The sequence below is a fragment of the Euprymna scolopes genome, chromosome 4, assembly GCF_053919585.1.
Source record: "Euprymna scolopes isolate OS-2025 chromosome 4, ASM5391958v1, whole genome shotgun sequence".
NCBI classification, from domain to species: Eukaryota; Metazoa; Mollusca; class Cephalopoda; order Sepiida; family Sepiolidae; genus Euprymna; species Euprymna scolopes.
The window spans coordinates 35,700,902-35,723,589 of record NC_136485.1 but is presented as its reverse complement, the minus strand read 5'-3'; the positions used below and the strand labels follow the sequence as shown (position 1 = coordinate 35,723,589).

General features: G+C 33.0%; 1 protein-coding gene across 1 annotated transcript in view; it reads left to right on the top strand.

The window, feature by feature from the left end:
- The window catches only part of LOC145267086 (mitochondrial outer membrane protein SLC25A46-like), a 36,834-nt gene extending 14,552 nt beyond the window's left edge, over positions 1-22,282 (top strand). The window contains exons 3-10 of the mRNA XM_080123071.1: positions 5,880-5,937; positions 8,669-8,746; positions 9,113-9,213; positions 10,611-10,667; positions 12,177-12,234; positions 15,316-15,528; positions 17,452-17,832; positions 22,072-22,282. Coding sequence (XP_079979197.1) covers positions 5,880-5,937; positions 8,669-8,746; positions 9,113-9,213; positions 10,611-10,667; positions 12,177-12,234; positions 15,316-15,528; positions 17,452-17,832; positions 22,072-22,113 — 988 coding nt within the window. The 3' untranslated portion in view covers positions 22,114-22,282. The remainder of the gene's footprint in view (positions 1-5,879; positions 5,938-8,668; positions 8,747-9,112; positions 9,214-10,610; positions 10,668-12,176; positions 12,235-15,315; positions 15,529-17,451; positions 17,833-22,071) is intronic.
- The last annotated feature ends 406 nt before the right edge of the window (positions 22,283-22,688 follow it).

Here is a 22,688-nt window from a genome sequence, read left to right as displayed (position 1 = left end):
ATATCGTAGTAATCATTAGTAGTGGAAATTTGAATTACATTACTTGAAGACGACCATATTGTAGTCAGCTGGAAAACAGGCAAACGGAAGAGAGTTCCATAAGTGTGCATTACTAAGAAAGAAACTTTGTTCATGGAATCTACGTTTTAGATTTAGGCACAAATAAAAAGTGGGGGAAATTATTGACGGTGGTTTCAGCTAGATGAGTATTTTTCATGAAAGCTTGGTGAGGGGGGGGGACTATAGATTGATATATAATTTTTTTTCATTGAAAAGCTTTTTTAAATGTTTAAAAAGAAAAAAAAAAGATAGTGCTTTTTAAATTCAATGGAGTATTTTCATTTTAGTTATTCTCCATTTTATATTGTCTCCTCTTATTACCAATGGTAGCACATCAAAGACCGTAAATGACCAAGTTCTCTCTGATTCTATCTCCTCTGATCTTGAGCACGTGGTACAATGGGGAAAGAGGTGGCCGGTTACTTTTAATACATCTAAAACCAAGCTTCTATCTTTACATCATCGACACTCTGATCCCCATCTAGCATCAATTGAAATGAATGGCTCTCATCTTGAGGAGGCTTCATGTTTTGACAAGCTTCTGGGCTTGACCTTTACTCCCAATCTGAAATGGAACACGTACATCAAATCCGTTGTCAAGATCGCTGGAAAAATGGTGGGATCCTTCTATCGATCCAGTAGATATCTCACTGCTGATGCAATTTTCTACCTATATAATTATAATAATAATAATCAGGTATGTCCAGGAACGGAGTACTCTCTTCCCTGCAACCCCTTTCTCACAGAAGAGACGTTGCAAGCCTGTCTCTGCTTTATTGTTATTTTCATGGCAAGTGCTCGTCTGAGCTCCAATCTATGGTCCCCCTTGCCAAACTTTCATGAGAAACACTCGTCTAGTTGAAAACACTATCAATAAATTCCCCTACTCTTTATCTGTGCCAAAACGTAGATTCCATGAACAAATTTTTTTTCTTAGAACGGCATGTCTGTGGAACTGTCTTCTGTTTGCCTGCGTTCTAGCTGACTACAATATGGCCATCTTCAAGTCCAATGCAAACAAGTTCTTGATGAGCCGTTCCACTTAAGTTAACAAATTCACCGAATCTCCATTACTAATGATTACTATGATTCTGATACTGTACATTCTTTAACCCTTATCCTCGAGTGGCCTCTGGGCCTTGATAAGTGGTGACTGCTATGTAAAAAAAAAGTTTTGTGCACGATAATTAACTCTTTCAGAGCACTTATTTGTATCAGATATTTGAAATTCTTTCAAAATCAATATTACATTTTATTTGTATTTATTTATTATACAAATTTTTCTGTTGAATGACTGTATAAGATACAAAGTAGGAGCTATTCTTGCAAAAAAAAAAAAAAAAAAACTCAAGAAATTCATTTTCGTTATGATCTTTTAATCTAATCCTAACAGTCATTTGGATTAAGGGTTTAGTAGTAAAAAAAAAATGTCAGCTGCCTTAAAATGCTAGAATGGTTCTAAATTGAAGGACCATTTTTAGATTTAAATTACATACAAAATTTATTCCCCACTTTAAATTCTAAAATAATGGTCATTAAAAAATCTCAACTTTAGTAAGGATGATTCAGTAGATGGTGATGATGTACAAATGGCCTCCAAAAGAATATCTTTGGCATTACGGTCTTATTTTTTTTTTTTTTATGTAAAAAAAAAAAAAGTGTGTGTGTATATATATATATATATATATATATATATATATATATATATATATATATATATGCAATGTTACACCATTGCACTCTCTCTATATAAAATTTAATGTATGTGATGTTTGAATGTTCTCTAAAGAAAGATTAGAGCATCTACATAAAATCTAAAAGTGTATTCTTATGTAAAAATTAACTGGACAAGACAATGGAAAGGAGAATTGCTTCCCAACAACTTGGAAAACCTTATCAGTATATTCCGTATTCAAAAATTCAGGTGATCGGTCATCTCTTTCTCAATGCAGACCAATCAATCTCCTGTGCGTCATGAGTAAGTTGCTGGAATCTGTTAAATAGAGTAGTAGTCAACCACTTCAGTAAAAATAGCCTCCTCAGTGACATGCAATATGGTTTCTGTTCTGCTAGATCTACAGTTATATCTCAAAGGATTGGTGAATCTCTCGACAGAGGCTTCCTTTCTAGGGCAATTGCTACTGACATATCAAAGGCCTTTGATAGGGCATCCATAAATGTCTACTCCACAAAATCTCCAGCTATGGTATAGCTGAAAATGTCTTTTCAATTATTAAATAATTTCTCTTTGATAGATTCATAAGAATAATGGTTGATGGACAGAAATCAGAAACTAACAGTATTAATGCTGGCGTCCCTCAGGGGTCCAACTCTCTTCTTGATCTACGTCAATGATCTCCCAAATCACATCCTAAGATCATTCGTAGACATTTATGCTGATGATACTACCATCTATGGCAACACATCAAAGGTCATAAATGACCAAGTTCTCTCTAATTATCTCTCCTCTGATTTTGAGCATGTGGTGCAATGGGGAAAGAGGTAGCTGGTTACTTTTAATGCATCTCCAACCAAGCTTCTATCTTTACATTATCAACACTCTGATCCCTGTCTGAAATCAATTAAAATGAATGGTTCTTGTCTTGGGGAAGCACTATGTTCTGACAAGCTTCTGAGTCTGACCTTTACTCCTGATCTGAGATGGAACACATATATCAAATCCGTTGCCAAGGCTGCTGGGAAAATGATGGGATCGTTCTACCGTTCCAGTTGATCTCTCACTGCTGATGCAATTCTCTATCTGTACAAGAGCCAAGTACGCCCAAGGATGGAATACTGTTGCTACATCTGGCTAGAAACTGCTAGAAGCAGCTTATCCTGCCTTGACAGAGTTCAAAATGGACTTCATAGCCTAGTGGGAAATGCACTTTTCTCTTCCCTGCAACCGCTTTCTCGTAGAAGAGACATTGTTAGCCTGTCTCTGCTTTATCATTATTTTCATGGCAAGTGCTCATCTGAACTTCAATCTATGGTCCCCTCTGGCTTAAATTTCATGAAAACTTGTCTAGTTAAGACCACTATCAATAGTTTCCCCCCACTCTTTATCTGTGCCTAAACCTAAACGTAGTGGAACTCTGTTCTGTTTTCCTGCTTTCCAACTGACTACAATATGGTCGCCTTCAAGTCCAACGTAAACAAGTTCTTGATGAGCCATCCCCTAAAGTAATCCAATTTACCAAATTTCCACTAATAACGATTCCTACGATATTGTCCCATTGTCTATTGTATACTCATTAACACTTATCCCCGAGTGGCCTCCAGGCCTTGTTAAGTGATGACTCCTTTGTTAAAAAAAAGTGCAACCCTAATGGGCTATGAAGACATGATCCCCTTAAAATTTATGTCCTATTTTTATGAAATTTAAAATCTATATTTCTGGAGAAAACAATGGAAATGGTTTTGAATCTCTATATCATCTGCTTTGCTGCCACCTCTAAATAGTGGATGGAGACAGAACTCGCTTAAATCTTCAAATACGTATGTCCAATTTTGATGAAATGTGAATCATATGTATAAGACACTAATTCCGAATTTTATAACATTTTAGCTTCTCCTGACTTTGTTAGGGTGTAAAACAGGAAGAGGCAGTAAAACTAAGGTAGTAAGGTGTTATGAGCATAGTGAAAAGTACATAGTACTGATCCTTTTTTTTTTTTTCTTTTTTACATAGGCGTCACCACTTATCAAGGCCGATAGGCCACTCAAGGATAAGGGTTAAAGAGTGTACAGTAGTCAAAAGGACAATATAGTAATCGATAGTAATGGAAGTTCGGTAAATTTGTTAACTTATATAGAACGGCTGATCAGAAACTTGTTTACGTTGGACTTGAAGACAACCATATTATAGACAGCTGGAAAGCAGGAAAACGGAAGACAATTACACAGGCGTGCAGTTCTAAGAAAGAAGCTTTGATCATGGAATCTATGTTTAGGTTTAGGCACAGATAAAGAGTGGGGAAAATTATTGATAATGTTTTCAGCTAGTCGAGTGTTTCTTGTGAAAGTTTGGCGAGGGGGGACCATAGATTGAAGCTCAGTCGAACACTTCCCATGAAAATAACGATCAAGCAAACTCGCAACATCTCTTCTGTGAGATAGAGGTTGCAGCGAAGAGAAAAGGACATCTCCCACCAGGCCACGAAGTCTATTTTGAACCCTATCAAGGCAGGACAAGTCTTTTCTAGCAGCTCCTGCCCATATGTGACAACAGTATTCCATCCTTGGACGTATCTGGCTCTTATATAGATAGAGAATTGCATCAGCAGTGAGATATCTACTGGATCGATAGAAGGATCCGACCATTTTTCCAGCGGCCTTCGCAACAGATTTGATGTACGTATTCCATTTAAGATCAGGAGTAAAGGTCAAGCCCAGAAGCTTGTCAAAACTTGAGGCCTCCCCAAGACGAGAGCCATTCATTTTGATTGATGCCAGATGGGGATCAGAACGTTGATGATGTAAAGATAGAAGCTTGGTTTTAGATGCATTAAAAGTAACCAGCCACTCCTTTCCCCATTGTACAACGTGATCAAGATCAGAGGAGAGAGAATCTGAGAGAACTTGGTCGTTTACTGTCTTAGATGTGCTACCATAGATGGTAGTGTCGTCAGCAAAAATGTCTACGAATGATGTAAGGATGTGATTTGGAAAATCATTACTGTAGATCAGGAAAAGAGTTGGGCCCAGGATGGACCCCTGAGGGACTCCAGCATTTATACTGTGAGCTTCTGATTTTTGCCCATCAATTACTACACTTATGAACCTATCAGAGAGAAATGATTTAATAATTGAGAAGACATTTCCAGCTATACCATAGCTGGAGATCTTGTGAAGTAAATGGGGGTCCTGGATATGCCCTTAAACTATATCCAGTGGTGAGGCCCCAGCTTGTGGGCTTTGGGGAGTGTGGAGCCACCCTTTAATTACCATTGCTCCCAGGTCCACTCTGACCTGGATTGGTAGTACCTGTTAGGGTCCCAACTATGGGTTAAATAGAAACCGACGTGAAAACAACAAATATACTCTATTAAAAAAAATTTTCTTCAAAATCTTTGGATTCGGCATTAAATAACCCGAAAAGGGTTGATATGCCGTAAAACAAAAACAACCAAACAACCAATCTACCATATTGTTTTTCATAATTTTTGGATATATTCATTACTGTTATATAACAATTAAGTAGAGACCATTGGTTTGTCTTGAAATTCAATATTTAAAATTGCAAATTTTGCTATTATAATGTAGTTGAACTGTAATTTTTTTACTGTAACTAATTCAAAACTTTTACTTATGCCCTTTATAAAAGCTACATAATAATTCATGAATTAATCCACAAAGATGGAACATTATTTATTAAAAACAATTCTAATTAATAATTTTGATAGACTCTGACTTAATTTGAAATATTCTTTCTTAAACAAGGCGAACCAAATTGAATGCCACCCATATATAGTTGTGTCTGATCTTCATATATGAAGAGCTAATTAGCATATATGGAGACCAACTGAGATAAAAGAAAGGATGGAAAGAAGGAAGTTGATTTGCATAGAAAAAGTGATAGTGCTGGAAATCCATTAGAAAGTTGGATTGCCTTTGTAACTTTTTTGTTTTCCTTCCAGTTAACCGACACAAGGTAAGCATTGACTGAAGTTTATTAGTACATAATATGGTTGGATTGCACAAAAAAATTATGAATTTCATAAGTGGAATTTTTTGATAGTCCCTGTATATATTAAATGTAGTTGCGATTGAATTTCAATTATTTTCCTTTTTTTTTTTCTTTTTTTTTTTTTTTTTAGTCTTTTTGCTGAAAAATTACTGTCGCATCCCTGCATTGTATTGCGTAGACAATGTCAGGTAAGTTTATGATCGATTATAAATAACCAACATATTTTTCATTACGATTTTGAAAACCAGTTCTTTGTGTTGGGTGAAAATATCATACAAACAGTATTAGAAAGCCAAACTGATATTTTTTATTATGTTGTAAAAAAACAATGCTGGTTCAAACTTTCAAGATAGGCAAAATTTCTTTTCAGTCATCACTGTCATCAATCCTTTCATTATCATTTTATTCTACCTCAGTGCAAACGATTGCTTGTATGTCAGAATCACCATGCAAATTAGTCTACTTATACTTGAACCAGTCTTCATCTGAAGTGGGTTCCGCCAGCTTTATCATTCTCACCACTGCATCTCTCGTGAAACTGACTAAGCTTGACAATTTTAGGTCAATAGTTGGATGATCTCTAGCTACTTGCTGTTCAACGAAGCTGAGGCAATTGTTTTGTGGATGAACTCTCCCGGTTGATGCAGCCAGTGCAAACATCTCATGAGGATGACGAGTCTGAAGGAGTTAATTTTGCAGTGCGAACATACTGTGGTTTTTCTTGCTTGACACAGAGCATGCAACGCAAACATTGGTAATCAAAAGTTTCCAATCGCCTTGTGTTTCCATTCTCATTGGTCAGGACTTCCTGTCATAAAGGAGGATCATTAGCACCCTTGAATGGATCTTTACTTTGATGTTGCACCTTATCTCAGATCTTGACCAGAGCCAGGAATTGAGTTTATGCAAAGTTATAACGTGCAAAGTCAATTTATGCTTTTATTTTCAGCTCCGCCTTCATCTGTGATTCTAATGATTGATGACATAAAGATATTTGAAAAACTCAAATTCTTCAAGAACGTCACCATTTAGGATAATGAGTGTTTTATCTGTTGAAATAAAATACTCTCTGCTGGTTAAATTACCCTTCCCACACATCTCATGACATTCAGAGCCTCTGTGCAAAGCACAGATGATCCTATGTCGCTTACAGTGCAGGAGGTAAGATCTATCTATTACATGTGTCCTTCATTCTATATTTGTTGGCCTGTGTCTGAGCTCAAACCAACAGCAATGATAATAAGCTTTTGAAATTAGCTTTAGATATAATTTACTGTGTGTATCCAGATTCATCTGACGTCTGATTGTTTGGTTTAATCGTGCAAGTTAGAAAGATTTAAAGTGAGGGATCAGTTGCTGAAGATAGCTTTGATGAGGACACGCATGTAAAGTCTGGATAGAGAGAGGAACTTGTACCCCTCTATGGAAATGATCTGGCCAGACGCAACTCATAATAAAGGAAGTACAAGTATTTTAATAGTATATGCTCTGACGAACTACAAGCTCTTGTATCCTTTAATGTAAATACCCCCGACAAACCCAAACAAGCAGCAAAATCCCACCCCTAAACAGTAGAGATCCCCCAGATGCCAGAAAGCCTTTTACTCTAATAGTTTCTTCCCTAGAACTGCTAAACTTTGGAATTCCCTACCAGGTTCCTGCTTTCCCGACTGTACTTACATGCAGGAGATAAATAATTTCAATGGAAAAGTGTAGATGATGTTTGCCTTTCTTTCTCATGGGCTAATGTTGCGATGGATATGTTTCTCATAAAGAATAGGATGACAACCATTCTTGTGTGAAATATATTTAATTCAACTTAACTATTTCGATATTTCTTTAGTTATAAATTGATTCTGGCTAGATCATTCCACTACAATGATATAAATGCCTTTATCTAATCAAATACCACATTACACAATTCCACTCTACAAAATCTGTCAGCAACTGAAATCTAACTTTAAATCCTTGATTAAGCAAGCTAATTAGAGATCTACCTGCAAATAAGGTGAAACGCAATAAACTATGGTCAAAATCTATAAATCACACCTATTGAATGATCAATTCATATTTAACTGTAACTTCAAATGTGTGTTACCAATAACTAATATGTGATATGAAATCATTCACTTTACTCACATTCTATTAATGAGTGAAAATGCTTTTGATATCAAACCTTGCTTTGTGAACATCTTGGATCTGGAAGGATTTCATACAGGAAATTAAAGTATGATATGGCTCTGATTTTCTGACTGAATTTGATTCCCAAATTATGCTGACAGCAAGTAAAGTATATCGATTGATTAAACATTAACAGGTATGTGCAGGGTTGTCACTCCTGAGTTTTTAAATCCAGATCTGGGGTTTTATTAAAAAAAATTTTTTTTTTTGTCTTTAAACCTATATTTTTAAATACTTGCTAAAATTAATAAAAAAGAATTACAAAATGTGTAGTATAATAGTTAAAACATGCACTAGAAATAGTTTTAATTCATAAAATGTTCACTGAATATAGTTTTATAAAATAAGGCTTTATATTATTTTATATTAAAAGCCATAACTGATACTCAATAATTTTGCATTTTGACCCATTAAATACCTGAAAAAAATAAGTCTATATGAATATCGAATTAACTAATTTGTGTTTATTTCACAGGCAATTTTTTTTTTTAATTAAAAGTGGCAACACTGGTTTAGTGGAGTTAAGGGACCATAAAAAAAATTTGGGTAAATATGCATCTGGTGCTTTGGAACAAAGTAATCTCTTTAACATGATTTTTTAAATGGGAACATGTGATTCGGTTTTCAAACAGCTATTCAGAACAAATTATGTTCAAAAACCAAAGTTCCACTGTATTTAAAATGAGATAAATAACAAGTTTTGTTTGTGAAAGCCGTCATTTGGATTTTTATTTTCAGGTTCATTATAATGCGAAATCTTATCATTTGACTCCATTCACCATGTTTCAAATTATTATGAATCTTCAACAAAAGCAGGTAAGAAATTTCTTTCTAAAAAGCATAAAATAAATAAAATATCTAGTAGAAATGTTTTTCTGAATGGGAATGCTTCTTTCTTGTATGCCATATTAAATAGTGGTATTATTTTTTTATTTATTTTTTTTAATAATAAAATGATGTGCTTTAATATCATATTGGCATTTGTCATTGAACAGATTAGCCAGTAAGTCCACACTTGTAAAGTTAGTTTTTTTATTGACTTGCCTTCTCCCTCCTTTTTTTTTTTTTTTTTTTTAACTGTATTGGAAATAAATGGACACTAGAAATGTAGACTTTCTTAGATTACATAATGCAAAATGCTTTTGTTCTTGTATCTTTGATTATTTTTTTAACCATGTCCAGGGATTTGCTGCCTTATGGAAAGGAGTTGGTAGTACATTTGTTGTTAAAGGATTGTTGCTAGGCACGGAAACTATCATCGATGAGACAACATGGCTGCCAAAGTAAGTTCTCATTCTTTCACTTTATATTTACCAAAATAAATTTCAACCAAGAGGATTCTGTTGTTGGCACAATCCATCCAGTTTTCTTTCTCTTTATCTTGCTTTACTTGTGAATTCCAATCAAACCTGTTATGTGCACTGTCTTCTGTTTAGCAAACAATACAATTATAGGATTTTCAAGATTTGTTTTGAATCTAAGAATTGCAATGTTTGAAATTGTCAATTGTCCTAAGTCGTATTTTTTGTATATTGTGTCTGTCATGGGAAATAAGTATCATGGGAATTTATATAAGAGAAGAATCTTCAGTTCTATTCAATTTAGATACTTCCGTGTGCCGTAGATTATTAAACAGACACGGGAAAAGAAAAACAAAAAATAATCATTTGTTTCTGGTACAGATGCTGTTTGGAATTTTCCTCTATGTTCTCTTTCCCAAGGCTTCTGTTTGTCAATGATCTCCACAAGAACTATAATGATTGTAAAGGGAGATTTTTATCAAAGTTTAACTCTTCTATATCTGCCATGTCTATGCCCATGCTCACTAACAGGGTTATCTCATGAAAGTTAGAACACTTTGTCATTCACTATAGAGAGGCTAACTACAGCCTGTAGCTGCAGAAGAGTGCTTTAAGATGCATCATATAGTGCTATGTGCATGAGGATCGATCAAAGGTGCCCTAGAAGCTCATCTTTGTCGTCAGCGACAGCCAATTTCTCGTATCCGAGATTTTCAGTTTCCTCTTTCCTCAGTGCTTGGATCGCAGATGGCTTCTCAGACCAATCTTTGTATGGACTCCCTTAACTGCTATGCATGAACAGCCATGATTCAAGATATAGTGCAAGCGAGAAGAAACTGGATCAACTCTGTCTGGGTGAACGCTCTTGCAACAGATACAATATATTTAAAGTTGGTTAGTTTTAAAGTCTTAAAATATAATGATCGGACACTTGTTCATTAGCCATTGTGACTCGCTTTACTGGTCACGGCTATAGTTCTCGGATATCATCAAAGTAACTTGCATTTATACATTGCCCTTGCATATATCTTTTTGTTTACCCTGGCAATGCATGTTCTTTTCTGATTTTTTTTTGAGACATTTAATATAGCTTTTCAAGAGTATTTACATATTTTCACTTCCTTTTACGTATAAAGTTCCTTACATCCTTCTTATATTTGTTTTTGACTAACCATTTCTACAAGAATATATATATATATATATATATACTGTTTCTTAACTTTTTGTTTTGTTTATTTCTAACCTTCACGTGTACACAAGAAAACACAACAAAATGTCAACCGTCTGTTTTGAAAAGAAATCCAAACACACTATAAAAACGTAAAAATAGAATATGAAATATTCCTATTTTCACAATTTTAAACAAAATTCTTTTGCAGAGAGATATCTGCCCACTGTTCACTAAAGAAGTATCTTGAACACCTTCTCTTGAAAAGGTGAGTGTCAATCCAATAAAATTGTATGAAACTTTCTCTTTCAAAATACAAGCAGATATATCTTTTTATTTTTTTAAATTAATTTTCACATGTATTTCATTATATATATATATATATATATATATTATTTTTTGATGAATATACAGAAATACTTTAACTGAAAACACCCTATATATATATATATATATATATATATATATATATATATATAAAAAAGGCAAAAGTGGCGCGCACGTTTTTTGTATGTCCAAGAAAGGCTTGGGGACAGGGGCTCTCGACCACGTTACTATTTTGTAGAATTTTTTATATACTCCCTAGATTATAATATCTACTATTTGCGAACGCACGTTATATCTACATTTATTTACATCGACTTTTAAAAAATTCCCTCTATTCCATCCTTTCGCGTGTTTGTTTGGCTTTTTCATATAAATAAAGTGAACCTAATTGGAGCGAGGTACGGCGCCTGGCCTTTCATGCTGGGACGTCTTGAAAGCAATTAGCTTTGATAAATGTCAGGGAAACCCTTTATATCAGACAATTGCTATTCATTTTGATGCTGTCAGAATTACCCCTTTTCTGGGGGAATGACTTTGTGTGGAAACAAATACCACGATAAAGTGGAAAGCTTGACTGGTCCCAGGCCAGGTTTAAAAGCCACTTTCATTTCTGCGCCAACTCCTATGATTCTCAACTTAATTATCACTGAGTTGACAACTTTTTGATTGACATTGCTAAATTTGAATGCTTTTCAATTCCTGTGGCATTATAGCGTAGTGGTAAGAGTTCAGGTTTTCTTTTACTTTCTTTTCCACCTTCGTGTCACGGGTTTGAGCCTGCCTGTCTACTAACACTTTTTTTTTTTTTCTCAACTCACACCTGCAAACACTCAGGCAATACCGGGCACTCACACTAGTTTATAAATAAAAAGAAAAAATATCACTAGGAATTTTTATAATAAACAACTTTTCTTCTGTTGATATTTTGCATTCAATTAGTCTTGTTCATTATCAATTCAAAGAGGTTCTTTTCTTTTTTTTGTTATAAAACAGTAAAAATAATTTTTTTTTTTTTTTTTAAGCAAAGTTGAATTTTATCAGCCTTTCTAAAATCTCGATTTAGATTTCTCTCCTTTTTTCCTTCAGACTAATTTCAAGATGGTGTTGTAAGATTGTTGCTCATAGTTTAGCCATAAAATTTGATTTTCTTATTTCAAAATAAAACTACTTGATCAATTTACATGATTTTTGGTGCACACTATTTTTTTTACATCCCAAGTATATACCTCATGCAGACATTTTTTTCTCGTTGAAATTTTGTGTAGATTCCTGGGTTAGATAGATTCTAGTATTTGACAAGATGCAACTTAAGAAGGTTGCAGATTACATTGGCTAAAATATTGTGAGAATAACGTTCAAGATAAGAATAGTAATCTAAAGTATCAGTTTGTTTGTATTAAGGAATCCGAATAATATTTATTTTAAGGTTTTCTGCTTTTTGTGTTTTCAGCATTTCTTTTGCAGTCAACACACCTTTCTTGGCTGCAGTTCTTATTGAAACTGTACAGGTAAGTAAAATCTTTTTTCAAAGACCATACTCATAAATGAGTTAAACAACGAGGTGATGAGAACCAGTGCTTTTGTGACACCATCTCTAGCAGGGCTAAGGAGCATTTCACCTGCATTTACATGGGTGTTTATATGTAGTTAACTACTATATTAATTAGGTTTTATGATTATATCGCATACTCACACTGACATGCTCATTTTCTTTAGATCACTGAAGTTAAGCAACATTGAGATTGATCGGTATTAAATGGGTAACCATTTGGGAATACCAGGTGCTGTATGTGCTGACTGATTATTTCAGCATTATCTCCAGTTGTTCTGGACTTCTCTTGCCACTAGGATCAAGCAGTGCCAATTCAGGAGAGGTGCTGTTGAGGATTGTGAAACCCTTGTTTCACCATTACATGTGTAAACCCCACTCTTACAGGGAGTATGCATTTACTCTCAAGACTGAACTATGAAGATTCTGATTTAAGTAGGTTATTTGTAAACTCATGACATGATATATAAATATTATTTTTTACCGTTTTACATTATGTTTTAAAATTTATGTTTATGAAATAGTTTTCATTTTAAAACTTAAAACAAAAATTATAAAAGAAAAAAAGTGTCTATAATTCGTTGAATATAATCGGTATTGACTGAAATATTTTATTAATCTAATTCATTGAAAAAAAAAAATCTTTTGATACCAAAGTTGGCTTCATAAATGTTTTCTAATTTTTTTAAAGTCTCAGGTGTCTTTAAGGTGCAGGATTATTAATTTGTGGTCTTAAAATGCTACCAAAGGCAAGATAAGTTAGTCTTCTATGATTAAACGCCTTTTAAAATTGATAAAACTTGTTTTTGTGTAGCCTATAGGTTATTGTGCAGACAAAAAGAATGAAGAAAAAAAATTACTGCCTTTTTCTCTTTCTATGCTTGCGATATTGTCACCTAATATGACAAATGAGATGCTTCCAGTTTGAAATAAAGACTGATTTTTCAGAGATTAGGTCAATTTTGGATTTGGATATTGGAGTAGTGAGTTTTGACAACAGAAAAACCTTGGAAATTGTTACTTGGAAATGCATCTATCAGGGCAAATGTAGAACAGTTAACACTTGACTGTTTTAACCACATAATTATAACATGTATCAGTGTGATATCTGCACTTGGAATAGACATTTATATATATAGTCTCTATTTAACAAGAGAACTTGTGGTTGTTTGTTGTCAGCATTTGTCATTATCAATTGACTATGAAAAGAAAAAAAAATATGTAGTTTAATCACCTTCATGATTTCACCACAATAAAACAATACGAGTACTTGATGTAAATCAGTTTAGCTCTAGGTGTGTGTGTGTGTGTGTGTGATACCATCGTGTAGCATTGTCTGTTGATAGCTGTTTGGTTGTGTCAGTCCCCAACAAATTTCTTCTCAGCCTAATCTACTTACTCTCATTTGGCTTCAAGTCCAATCTTGCTGATCTCTTTCTGGGGACCTCCTAGCCACCAACTGCCTTCAACTGAGTTTTAACTGTGTCCCACTGGTAACTGCCGTCAGTTTGACTGTTGTTAAACTCCTTGCCAATCCTAAATATATCCCAGATTCTTTTGTTCCTGCCATCTGTTACAATTTAATTACAACTGCACTTAAAAACTGCCTACACACTAACTTTAAAATATATTGACTGATCCTCTGTCCAGTCCTTTATCCTAAAATAATTGACTGATCTTGCTTGCTATTTCAATTGCTTTTTGTGTATATTGATGAACAAATTACTATCTAATGTCTTTCCACAAATCCCAGCTTCCACATCTTTGTGTCCGTGATAAACCTATTTCGTTTTCTTTTGTTATTTTTCTTTTGTTTTTCTCTCACCTCCCAACACCCAGGTTGGGGTTTCAATAATATCACACAATAATTCACTGAAGATGGTAGGTATCAACTTAAGTATTTGATTTATGTTTGATTTATTGAAAAAATCTTTTGGCACCAAAATAGGTTTTATTAACATTTTCAACTCTTCTGTGTTTTTAAAATGTAAACATATGTGGAAATATGATTTTTTTTCAATTATATTTCACCTTTTTTTTTTTTTTTTTTAATACTAATCCTTAATTTATGAAGCTCAATGTAAATACAGAGCATATTACAAACAAATGACAAAAGCCTATATTCCAAATTTCATGATGTTGATAATCTTACAATTTATTCCTTTAATTACATTGGCATTCACAATTCTTGACAACAGATGCAATTACTTAATAGAATATATTTTTTATTAGTGTATATCAAAATTACTACAATTTATTCATACAGGAATCTAAATTTTAGTGACTTTTAAATTCAAAATGGCATAATAAAAGGTAATTGTAACTTCTCTTCCAATTTTTGGATTTTGTAATTATGCCCAAATATATTTTATTTTATTTTGATGGACTTCTGCGGAATAAAGGGTAGAATAGATTCATTGATTGATATAATGATTAAATGAATGATTTTGTGTGACGAAACAGTTGCTGTCAAGAATTGTGAATGTCAACATAATTAAAGGAATAAATTGTAAGATGGTCAACATCATGAAATTTGGAATAAGACTTTTGTTGTTTAATATATATATATGTATTCTATTTAATTTTCTATTTGAATTCATTTTAATATATTCATATAAATAAAATAATTTAACAAAAAAGAAAAAATGATATTGTAAAATTTCCTAGATTGAGAGTCAATCTAGTAATGTGAACAGCCATCTCGCAGCTCAATTCCCTAGATAGTATCCATGTAAATTTGGTAACAAATAGCATCCTCTTATTTAAAAATGGCACTGTACCTTGTTTCGGATGAAATCACAGTTAAAAAAAAGACATCATTGTTCTAATCTTGTCAGCTTTTCCAAAATTAATGTTTGTAATGGATATTATTCAGTGATAATCTATATATAACCATTTTTAGTGTCACAGTGGATTTAATAGATCTATTTTTATAGCCCTCTATCTTCTACTGCCATCACATAGAAATGAAATTGTTTGTCTTCCCTTTGTTTCCTGATAACTACTTTAACAATTATAATACCATTTTTTTTTTTTCAAGAGTGACATTGGTGGTGAGAAACCCGGTTTGTTCGACTGTGTAAAAGAAGGTGTTACAAGAGTGATGGGCATTGGAATGCCCCAGACCACACGTTTACTTCCGATCTACAAACTAATGCTACCGACTGCAACATATTGGTTACTTGATTACATAATAACTTCCATTGCTCAGTATACAGTCATGTCTGCTGTTCATTCAGAACAACAAGACCAAGTAAGTAGAAACAAAAATTATTGCATTTTTTTATTTCAGAAAGTAGAAACATTTACATCTTGTGTATAAAATAATGCAAATGATTTTTAGATGTTAAGTAATCAAAATCGTTCAAGCTTAATATTTAATTCTGCTTTGCCATAATCAACTGTTGCAGATAGGGCCATGTTTTAAGAATTAAAAATATAATTTAAATCAATTTTATCAAAAACATATTTTATCTAGTTCTTCATTTTTTTTTTTTTTTTTTTGGCACTTGTACAGTTTAATCAAGACATAAAAAAATGAAAATATTGAAAAAAGGTTATATTGTACGTATCCGTTTTGAACTGAAGACCCCCCCCAAAAAAAATTTCACCTGATTTTATTGAGTAGTTTTTGTTTTACAGCGGAAAAAACATGTTTTTATGAGAACACGTTGAAGTCAGCCATTGTGGAAATTTTTAACATGCTACGGGGAGATAACTCCATGTAAAGTGCCGACATTCCCTCCCCATCTTTAATACTAGCTTTTCTTCCTAAAAATCAAACCTTTTGCTCGGTATCATAACAAATTTTTTTTTGCTGTAAAAAAAAAAAACTACTTGATGAAATTAAGTGAAATTTTTTTTCGGAGAACTTTGTTCCATAACGGATACGTATAATTAAAAATTTTTTTTCGGTATTTTCATGTTTTAATGTCTTGATTAAACTATACAAGTACTTTTTTTTTTTTAATTAGGAATAGAGGAGTTAATATTTCTTAATACAAATAAGTACCCGTCCTGCTATTCTTTAAAATAATTCATTGTTAAAACACTAAGAAAAAAAAAAACAGTTACTTTTGGATGAAATTAGATAAATCTGAATATTTTTTAGGTGATATATTGATTTTTTTTTCAAATATTTGAAAACAATGTCAAATTTAAAACAAAAACACCTTGTAAACAAAAATATTTTAATATAAAAAGAAAAAAAACATTTAAATAATTTTTAATCTTATTTAATTCTAAACAAAAATAAATTTCGATGTATAAAATTAAAAATGACTTTTAAAAAATATATATATGAAGTATTTTTCATTTTCTAAAATCAGTATAATTTCAAATAAAAAATCTAAAAAAAAAATAGTAAAAAAGAAGAACGAATAAAACACTATTACCTTTAGTTTGAACTATAATAAAAAGATTCCTATGGGAAATATGCATTAAATGTTGTATTCTGTTTGGAATGCTTACCATATTTCTTTTATGGAATCAAAAAGTTAACAAAATATCTGAGTTATAGAGAGGAAAATTATATGAATGGCAAAAAAAAATTTTTTTTTTTTTTTTTCCAAAATATTTTATTCAACTTTTGGGATATAAAATACTTAAAAACAAAATTTAATAAAATAAATATGTTTCAAATTTTGTTTAAATATCAATTAAAGTCTTTAATTTCTTAGCTCCATTTTTTATCATCTATATCATATCTAAATAGTTTTTTTTTTTTTTTTTTTTTCCATTGGATTATCTCTACAATTATATTTAAGAAACTTTGTGTGTGAGTTCGTTCCCTATGGAGTCCAAAATGACTGCCTATTTTTATGAAATTTCACACAAAGGTGCTTTATGTACCTGGCAGTGTTCCTAGATAGGTTTTGTATCGGAATGTCTTCAATAAGTATCAATAATCAAAATGATGCAATGAAAGAAAGAACAAGCGATTTCGATCGAAGCTAAAACCTTAGACAGCTTAGCATCATGAGTGCATTTGAGAAGTTTTATTACCTCACAAGCCGAAAGGCCTGGCATATAAAGTCAACAATAGGTTCTTTGATATGACAGGTGCATTCAAAAAGGGAAAGAACTGATTTACCTTGTCACTGCTTCTGGTAGCACTATGCCTAAAGTTGGGAAGTACATTAGCTGACTATAACTAAATTTTTTTCTTTCTTTGTAGGAAATGTCTGGTGTGAGCATGCAACAAACGTGTTTTCCAGAGCTTTTGGCTCAGTACACTGGAGGCCTCCTTTCAAATGTGTTACTTTTTCCAATGGAGACGGTCCTTCATCGCCTCTATCTTCAAGGCACACGTACAATCATTGACAATACAGATACTGGGCTTGGTGTCATCCCAATCAACACTAAATATGAAGGAGTTATAGATTGCTTCAAAAGTATTTTCATAGAAGAAGGAGTCTTTGGATTTTATAAAGGAATCGGTTCCTTAATCTTACAGTATGCTCTTCATGCCCTCGTCTTAAAAGGGGCATTCTTTTTATTTAATGCTTTCACTCGTGATATGAATTCCGCTCGTAATAAGTCGACGCCAACTACAATGGTAAATATATTTTTATATTACAGGGTGACCCAAATTAAATGCCACCCACCCATGAAATGAGTGACAAAATTTCTAATCCAACCATATTTGGTACAAATAAACTCAGTATATACTAAGTATAATGCTGGGACGAGGAATCAGAAATCAAGAAACTTGGAACATTTTAAGATATCGAAATCAGAGAAAATTGTGCCTACTTTCCGATGCCAGAAATGATTCTTGTAATTCTTTATTATTTGGTTTGCTTTTTATTTAAAACTTACTTTTCCATTTCTGCTACTAAAGATAAAATGGTAAATGTGTATTGGTTTTAATCTACAAACAAAATTAAAATTTATAGATCACCCACACAAGTGTATTTTTACGTTCATGAAAATATATCACATGAGTTTTTACGATAATCTAAAGAGAAACAACTCCGTAAATATATATTTAGTGATTTTAAGGAATTGGTAATTGTATCAGAATTGGAAAAAATTTTGGAATAGTCTCATCATTAATACTAAGGTTAAATGATCAAGTGTTTATTATGCCGCAATTCCAACTAACAATTTCCGTGATTTAAATTCAACATCTTGCTCTCAAGACTTGCTACGCCAAAATTCAACTCCCAGATCAACACAGTTTCTGAAAGATCAAGTTCTTTTATATTTAAACCGTAGTCATCTCATTTGCATATGAGATGACAAGATCGCCAGTATATAAAGAAAAGCAGCAGCCATGTTTTATTTCTTTTCTTTATTCTCTTTTGTTTGCAACAGACACTTTGGATGGGACGTATTACTGATCAGGCTATCACCAAAGTGTCCCTGCATTTTGTATGGCAATAAAACAATGACTGTTAAACATGCCAAGATCAGAGTGTAGTATCTGTTCTTCAGATGCTGCACTTCCATTTCTTGTTCTCTTTCAGTGAAGGAGCAGTCCTTCACGACTGAGACAATTTTTTATTTTTGTACCTTTTCTCCACGTTAAAAACAACCCTGGTGTCTAACTCTGTCCCTTGGGGAGGCATTGTAAATAGGTACAACCACCATCAACAGCCCCCCCCTCCCTCCACTCCTCCTTCTGTGCCTAAACCTAAGTACAAATTCAATGAACAAAGCATCTTTCCTAGAACTGCTTACCTGTAGAACTCTGTTCCGCTGGCCTGCTTTCCTGCTGACTACAATATGGTTATCTTCAAGTCCAATGTAAGTAAGTTCTTGTTTAGCCGTTCCCTTAAATATTCAAATTATACTCAATTTCTACCATTAACGATTACTATGCTGTTATCCTGGCAACCACTGTATACTTATTAACTCTTATTGTTGAGTGGCCTTTGGGCCTTGATAATTGGTGACTCCCTATTAAAAAAAACAAAAAATATCTGAAGTTTATCTGTACCAAAGATGATTTATTGTATAAAGTATTGTGAATTTTATTAATGATTCTGTAGGTGGCAGTTTTTGTGGGTCACTCTATGTTTGATATTTTTACTGTTACTTTTATTTTGTACTTTTTTAGAAATATTTATTGGATTGAATTATGCAATCACTATACACATAGATGCAATTCAAATACTTTTGGAGTTATGGTTCACTTATTTTTTGTGTATGTATTTCTCTTTTCTTTTCTTTTTAAATTACAATATAGGAACTAAATACTTAGAAAATATATTAAAAAACAGCTTACCTGCACGTAGTTGATCTAAGCAGTTCAACATGATGTAGCATTGTATGGAGCATTTTTCAATCCTCACAATTTTCTCATCTTTATCAACAGAAATAGCTGACATGTAAATAGTTGCTCAGTGGAAAGTGATGTCTCTCAGCAGTGGTAACAGTATCTCATCAGCAGAACTGAATTGCTTGCTTTCTCTGATGGATAACAAATTGTAAAAAAATGCCAACTATATTCTTGCTGTATTATTTGGACTATTGTTCTTATCTTGATTAAATGCTGTGAAGGAATGAAACAATTGAGTTAGAATATTATGTCTCTGAATTTTTGAGATGATGCTTGATAATTTGGATTGTTCGAACTACTGTTCTCATTTTGGATGTTATTTTCATGACCTTTCGACTCATGTAACCTCTGCCCTTCTTCAGATCCATCTTGTCAAACTCGGGAATCTATATGGAATTTTGAACAGAACTCTATTTAATTCGTCCTTAACTTTTTGCTTACACTTAGTCTATTCTATTTTTAGTCACAGAAGAAGTCTTTCTAGACTGAGTCAATTTTTTTTTTTTTATTCCAATCGAAATTTTTTTTAAAGAGCTGGATTTTCCACACATTGAAAACCAACCTCGTGTCTAACTTTGGTCTTGTAGGGAGATTGTAACTGAGCTGATAGTGCTGGTAGCAGCAGCAGCAGTTGCATAAGACACATATGCAAATGACCATGCCAGTGCAATGTAATGTTATAGCAGAGGAAGAGAGAAAAAAGAAAGCGATAAAAAATGCACCACATGGTGAGGGCCATGAACGTTTTGTCTGTGGTGGTGAGAGACTTTTAACTACATGGCAGACGACATAAACTGAGAGACTTTTAGGACAATATGCAATGCATTGCTGGAAAAACCATGAATAAATGCATTTTTCAACTGGAAAAGTTGAGTGGAATTTCTTTCCTTTTTGTTTTCCTTTGTTACTGTCTTGGATACAGCATGTGGGTTTGAGTGTTCAAATGTAACAACACTGTTGAAAAAGAATAACTACATTGCATAAGTAAATAGGAACTCTTAATCTAATCCACTAAGGTAGATTGCTTTTGTTCTGTCAACCAGCACTGGGTAGAAATCATAAGTAATTTGTAATTATTGATATCACCCCGCACTGAAGATTGAACCTTCAACCTCCAGAAGATTCTCATTTATAACTGAGTATTACTTGGCATTTGTATTCATTATGTGACAGGGTCGCAATGTTGTGAGAATGGTAGTGTGAATAATACACATAAAAGTTGTATTTTTTATCTATACAGTAGAACCCCGGGATATGGCATTAATCCATTCCAGGGTTGAGATCGTAAGGTGAAATCGCCATATAGCGGGGCCTAAGCAAAATTTTATACAGTACATATTAAAAATTAATAACAAAGTACAGTACATAATACACATGTATATAATCAAATAACATAAATAATACCGTAAGGCAGGGCAAATACCGTAACCAGTGATCAGATAAACATTGTATTCCACATAACCTGAAAAAACTGTATCCCAGGGCCACTGTATCCTGAGATTATACTGTACATCAAATCTTATCTGAGGAAGAGCTGCTCAGAGCACGCTTTCCTTTGACAGGATACAAAACGGGTTTTGAAGCCTCTTGCTCGCAGAAGAGACATTGTGAGTCTGTCACTGCTCTATCATTAGTTCCATGGCAGATGTTCGACTGAGCTTCAATCTATGACCTCCTGTGAAACATTCACAACAAACACTTGTCTAGTTATAACCACTGCCAACAATTTCCCCATCTCTTTATCTGTGCTTAAAACTAAACGAAAATTCCATGAGCAAATTTTTTTCTTCTAGAACTCTTCGTCTGTTGATCACAATACTGTGGGGCTGCTTCCCAGCCGACTGTAACATGTTCACTTTCAAGTGCAATGTAACCAAGTTCTTGTTGAGTTGTCCTCTTAAATAATCAAATTCTCCCAAATTTCCATCACTACCGATTAGTGTTGTCTTGCCTTGTTAAGTTTTGAGACATTATGTTGAACAAAGATGGTGGCGTAGTTCAGATCAGTAATTGGCAGTAACCAAGATGGCGGCTAAGAATCAAATGCGGTTGGCAGTAACAAAGATGGCAGATTGAATCCAAAACTTGACAATTTTTATAATAATTTTGAAAGGGTTTTTGAATAATTTTGAATTGGTTGTTTAGCACAGCCGGTGATTATAAAAATGATTGGCGAATCCATTTGTCACATACCCCCCTTAGGAGTCAAAAACATTTTACACTTGTTAACCTTTATTCTAAAGTTACATTCGACCTTGATAAGCAATGACTCCCTTTGTAAAATCAAAAAATTTTGTCTATTAGGTCTCAACATATAAATGTTAAGTTATTTCCCTTGATAAAGACTATTAAGCAAAACAGATAACCAGAAGTTTAGAAGTGTTCTGTGATTTAAAAATATATTTTAGTCGTTTTATGTATAATAGATATGTTCTACATACTATTAAGTACTTTTATAATTTAATTTCCTTCATGAATTTTTAAAAGATTTCATTTTTCTTTTATTTGCAGCCTTTAGAAGATTTTGATCCATTCCAGCCACGCTATAAGTGATGAATTGCTTTAAATATGCAGATGTACAGAGTTCTTGGGTGAAGTAAAGTGTACAAAGATGCTCACAAGAATATAGACAATTTAGACGGTCTCATGTTGGTTGAATATCCTTTTTTTTTTTTCTCTTAGATTGTCAAACAGAAATAAAGAAAGAAAAGATGCAAAAATATATAGAAACTTGACGCTATTCTGTTCCTGAGTAAATTAGCTTACTCTAGCAGTATTCTAGAAGGAAAACATGATTTCTCTCTCTCTCTCTGTCTTTCTCTCTCTCTATCTCACACACAATCGCATTTTTAGGTTCTTCTTTAGAATTCAATCTCATAAAAAAAAAAAAAATTATGGAAAATAGACAAATCTTTATGGTGTATGTGCCCATTGCGGAATGAAGATGTCATAGTACAAAAATTATATAAATTGATCAAGTAGTTTTATTTTTAACTAAGAATCAAATTTTATGAATATTTGAGAAGTAACTGTTTCGCCTGCCATTATGAAAAAAATATCAAGAAACGAAGGGAGATAACTCAACAATAATTCATGTAACTAGATTTATGTTATAATGGCAACAAATT